At 44.5% G+C, this 5,387-nt stretch overlaps 1 protein-coding gene across 1 annotated transcript; it reads left to right on the top strand.

Annotated features, from left to right (window-relative positions):
- Positions 1 to 2,915: 2,915 nt before the first annotated feature.
- Positions 2,916 to 5,123, top strand: LOC110129920 (melanoma-associated antigen B18-like). The gene is made up of 2 exons (XM_020881595.2): positions 2,916 to 3,024; positions 3,648 to 5,123. Exon 2 carries the CDS (start codon positions 3,709 to 3,711, stop codon positions 4,750 to 4,752), a length of 1,044 nt encoding a protein of 347 aa, XP_020737254.2. The 5' UTR covers positions 2,916 to 3,024; positions 3,648 to 3,708; the 3' UTR covers positions 4,753 to 5,123.
- Positions 5,124 to 5,387: the final 264 nt, after the last annotated feature.

Raw genomic sequence — 5,387 nt, 5'->3', positions numbered from 1 at the left:
CCCAAGGGGGAAAAAAAAATAACTTGAGCTAATCTCACTTACATAGAGGCATCGACTACAGTAAATAAATTCATGGCATATCCAACATAGAAGTGAATAGAGAGGGTGAATTCAAGAAATGCAAAGCTATTATAACATTACAAAAAATTGTCACCTGGAATTTCTCAACATTAACAGATTAGAGGATAAAATGCATCGGATCATGTCCAGGGGTGTAGAAAAAGTCTTTGAATGATACTTAACGCCACAGTGAAAAGCCTTTAGTAAAATAACAATTGAAGAGAATTTTCATTTCCTAAAATCTACAGCAAACTTAGATAAATGTGAATGTTAGAAGCATCAAAGTCAGAACAAAGACACAGATGTTATGGTACTATTTCTACTGTTTAAAAGTGGCCTGGAATACATAACTAGAGGATTAAGAATATCAAAATAAATAAGAGGAAGGAATATTGAAAAAAATGAAGTCACTCAGTCGTGTCAAATCTTTGCGACCCCACGGTATGTAGCTTGCCAGGCTCCTCCATCCATGGGATTTTCCAGGCAAGAATACTGAAGTGGGTTGCCATTTCCTTCTCCAGCGGATCTTCCTGACCCAGGGATCAAACCAAGTTGTCCCAATTGCAGGCAGACTCTTTACCGTCTGAGCCACTAGGGAATCCCAGAAAACAGAGTTTGTTCTGGGGACCATATGGGGAGCTAACCGGCCACTCAATGTTGAAAAGACAGAGATAATAAATGGCAACAATATGAGCCTTTAATTAGAAAACCCGAAGGAACCAGTGCACAAAATACTCAAGTGAGTAAGAGACTCCAAAAGCTGTTGTATATAAGATTACTATACAAAAATCAGGAGCCTGGCCACACAAAATCAATAGCTAATTAGAATAATTAAATAGAAAATTTAACAGCAGCATTATCCATAACAGCAGCAATATCCAAAACTTACCTAAAAAGAAATTTAACAGAAATGTACACGATCATTTTGGAGGCAACTATAAAAATGTACTGATAGAGAAAGAAATCCCAAATAAATAAAGAACACTAGGTTTATTCATAGGGAAAAGAATACTGTAAATATATCAATTTTCCTTAAACTATTTACAGATTTACTACTTGCTTTGGACTGAATTGTGCCCCACCCCACCCCCGCCCCTAATTCATATGCTGAAGCCCTAACCCACCCTTGTGATTGTATTTGAAAACAGGGTCTTTAAGGAGATTATTATAGTTAAATGAGGTCATAACAATGGGGCAAAAATCCAATTAGGCTGCTGTTCTTAAAGGAAGAGGAAGTGATACTAGGTATCACTCTCCATCTGTGTATTTACAGAGAAGAGACCTTGTATTCAGTTCCAGTTCAGTTCAGGAACTCAGTCGTGTCCGACTCTTGCGACCCCATGGACTGCAGCACACCAGGCCTTCCTGTCCATCACCAGCTCCTGGAGTTTACTCAAACTCATGTCCATTGAGTTGGTGATGCCATCCAACCTGTGAAAACAGCAAAAAGTCAAAAGGAGAGCTCTTACCAGGAACTGAGTCTGCCAGCACCTCTAACTGGAATTACTAGCCTCCAGAACTGTGAGAAAGTAAATTTATGTTGTTAAGACACTCAAGTCGGTGGTATTTTGTTACAGCAACCTAAGCATGTTAATACACTGCCTCATATGTAGCTTCCAAGATGGCAAGCAGACTTGGGCTGCTGTTTACTAAACTCAATCCTGGAGAAACTATAAAAACCAGAATGAAAAGAATAACACCAGCAACAACAAAACAACATAAATGAGAACCCCCTGGAAGAGACTAAGTCTGTGTTGAACTAGAACCTGAGCGTGGGCAGGTGGGGGCATGCCCTGGAGTTGAGACAGGTCTGTAGCCTGCAAGAGAGGCAGACAACAGGATTGGTTGGAGAAAGATTTTAAGGTTCAGCCTGTGGTTTCCTTCACTGTGACTTGGGACCATTTATTTCTACTGCTTCACTGAAGGAACCTGAGGCATCTCCTCAGAGCCCACCTGACAGGACAGCAACCAAAATTTGGTGTAACAGTATGAGTCCAGAGGCTGTGCAGTAACCACCTGAAACCTCTTTAGAGGATGAGGACTGATATTTTTTAAAAAGTTACTATTATGATCAAATATAAAGAATGGAAAGAATGAATCACACTTAACAAGGGTAGGTATTCTTTCATGAAAAAAAAATGCATATACACACCCACTTGCTAGAGATGTAAATATATTTCTTACTATGAATGAAAGTCAAAAAATAAAGTGGCCACACTGGACTGTGCAATGTTAGTAATATAAAAGATCTGAGTCTCACAAAATTCTGTAACGTAGCCTTTTCTCCTTAGAAAGTAGAACTTTTAGAGTAGAAGTTTCCCCAGAGTCTGCATATGGCTGGCGAATAAACGGCTGTGGGCCAATGTACTTTTTCTTTTACAGCCTGCCATGCGTCCTGGGAACCTGCCTTGCACTGCAACTTTCCCGTCTGGTATCTAGCCTAGGACTTATCTATTTTCTGTAAGGTTTGCAGTACGGAAACAGCCCAGAGTTTTCAGAGAGTGAGTATTACCCAGGAAGCCTTTGAAGAAGCAGCTAAGAGGACACCCTACTCCCTGCCTCCACCTTGAGGAATGATGTAACAATCTCCCCCCACATATAGACGGACCCGCACACAGCCTCGTCCCTGCTGTCACTCCTGGGAAGCCCAGGGCAGAGCTGTCAGTAGGAGGTGTGGGCTGACTTCCCCCTCCAGGGTCTCAGGTCTCTGGAGGGGAGAGGCAAAGCTTAGAATTGTGGGAATATGCCTCCCTAGAATAAAGGAGACGGCACAGAACTCCGCTCTGATCTGCCACGCGCTAAGAGGCCCGTGGCATAGCCGTTAGGCCCAACAACCCCTCAGTTCTACCTCGAGGTATCAGGAAGTGAAGCGTTTGATCTGAGGCTAATGGTCTCCGATCAAAAGAGGAAAACATCCCGGACTTTATTTGGAATTAGGGAGAGGAGCCTGAGCGAGGACTAAAGGTACGCTAAACCGGGCACATACACTCACTGTCCCTGCTGTCTACCCTGGGAGACCCCGGGTCAGGCTGTCAAACTACCGGGCGGACGGGTCTCGGTCTGGTGGAGGGGAGGGACGTGGCGGAGCGGGGCGGGGGTGGTGTGTGTGGAGGTGGGGTGGGGGGGAGACATGAGTGACAACTGAAGACCCTGATAGTCCAGGACAAAGGGGGTCACATCAAACCCTGCTCCTGTTGTCAGTTCTGGAAGGCCCCAGCAGGGGTGGCCAACTAAGGCTTTCCTTCATTTCCTCCTCGGGGACGGGAGGGTCTCAGGGACGGAAGGCCATTTTTGGAAGCAGTTTAGCTTCAGAGCGGCAGAGGGGAGGATAGCCGGGCCCTGCCAACAGTTGACAAGATGATTCTAAATGTGAACTGAGAAGATTTTAGACTGTACCCCACAGAGCCTAGACCTGCCAGCCCAAGGCACACTGACTTATCTACAGGAGTCTCAGGGGGCAAGCTGATTAGGGAGCCCTGTGGGTTCTAGAGCAGTAACCTCACACAAACCTGCAAAGGTGGTCTTGGTTAAAGCCAGGGAGGAATCTCCCTGTTGAAGGTGCTCACAGCATCTCCTCCCTCCTCCAGGTGCCCTCATTGTCTGTCTTCCTGCCCACACTCCTGCCTGCTGTCCCTGATCTGTGTCATCATGCCTCGGGGGCAAAAGAGTAAGCTCCGCACCCGTGAGAAACGCCAGCAGGCCCGGAATGAGGCTCAGCATCTCCAAGATGCTCAGACCTCTGCAGCAGAGGAAGAAGAGTTCCCCTCTTCCCATACTTCTCCTCTTGGTGGTAATGTCCAGAGCTCTCTTGCTTCTGGGTCAGACAGAAAATCCGAGGGGTCTGGGAGAGCCCCTTCCACTACCACTACTTCTGCAGGTGCTTCATGCACCAGATCTGATGATGGTGCTAAGAGCCAAAATGAAAAACCAAGCACCTCCCAGGCATTACCCAGCACTGAGTTTTCCTGTGAAACGCCTCTAGACCAGAAGGTAACTCTGTTGGTGCAATTCCTGCTGTGCAAGCATAATCTGAGAGAGCCCATTACCAAACAAGATATGATTAAGCATGTCATCAAAAAGTACAAGAAGCACTTCAATGAGATCCTCAGGAAAGCTTCTAACCTGATGGTGCTGGCCTTTGGCATTGAGGTGAAGGAAGTCAACCCCGCCACTCATTGCTATGCCCTTGTCAGCAAATTTCAGTGCACTAGTGATGACAGGCTGAGGGGTGAGGAGATCATGCCCAAGACCGGCCTCCTTATGACCATCCTCTGTGTGATCTTCATGAAGGGCAATTGCGCCACTGAGGAGGATGTCTGGGAGGTGCTCAATGTGATGGGGATATATGCTGGAAGGAGGCACTTCATCCATGGGGATCCCAAGAAGCTCATTACCAAAGATCTGGTGCAGGAAGGGTACCTGGAATACCGCCAGGTGCCCAACAGTGATCCTCCACGCTATGAGATCCTGTGGGGCCCGAGAGCCCATGCTGAAATCAGCAAAATGAAAGTTCTTGAATTCTTGGCCAACATGCATGATACGGTCCCCAGTGCCTTCCCATCCTGGTATGAAGAAGCTTTAAGAGATGAAGAAGAGAGAGCCCGAGCCAGATTTGCAGCTATGTTTCGCACCAGTACCCTGGCCAGTGTGCATTCTGGGGCCAATGGCCGAGGCAGCTTCTCTCACCTGTAGTGAAATCTGAAGCATTGTCCTGAAGTAGTGTGGGTGCTTGGAGGGATCACATTGCATTGCATATTTGAATAACTTACAGGTTTATGTTTTGTTGTTGAAAGTTTTCAAATGTTGCTTAAAAAAATATTTCAAATGTTAAAAAAAAAAACTTTAGTTCAGAATCTAAATGTATGAATGATATTGGTTTACATACTTAATGCTGTTTATGAAGTTTAAGAGTAACAGTTTTGCTATTTTGTTAAATTAAACAAATAACCTTCCATCTCTTTTAGTGATCTGGAATAGATAAGATAGATAGATAAGAAAAGATAGCATTGGAATAGGCATTTCCTTAGAAATGCAAAAGAAATTAGAGGTAAAATAGTTGGGATTAAAAAAAAAAAAAGAGAAAGAAGTAGATGGTGAATTCTTGGTTTCCCTTATTCCTTTTGTTTTCCTGTTCTGTAAAATAAAAGTTATATATCTGAACTTGGTTTTGTTTATTCAATAATGTAAGAGAAATAAAATCATACTAAATTGTTCAGTTTTTTCCCCTTAAACATTAATCGAGCAGTTGCTCTTTGGAAGGCTCCATGTTAGTATGTATGGAGTGGTGGAGGGGGGCGGTAAGAAAAAGAAGGCTGAGCCTTTTCCCA

The sequence above is a fragment of the Odocoileus virginianus genome, chromosome X (assembly GCF_023699985.2).
Source record: "Odocoileus virginianus isolate 20LAN1187 ecotype Illinois chromosome X, Ovbor_1.2, whole genome shotgun sequence".
Taxonomy (NCBI): domain Eukaryota; kingdom Metazoa; phylum Chordata; class Mammalia; order Artiodactyla; family Cervidae; genus Odocoileus; species Odocoileus virginianus.
This window is presented reverse-complemented; position numbering and strand designations above follow the sequence as displayed.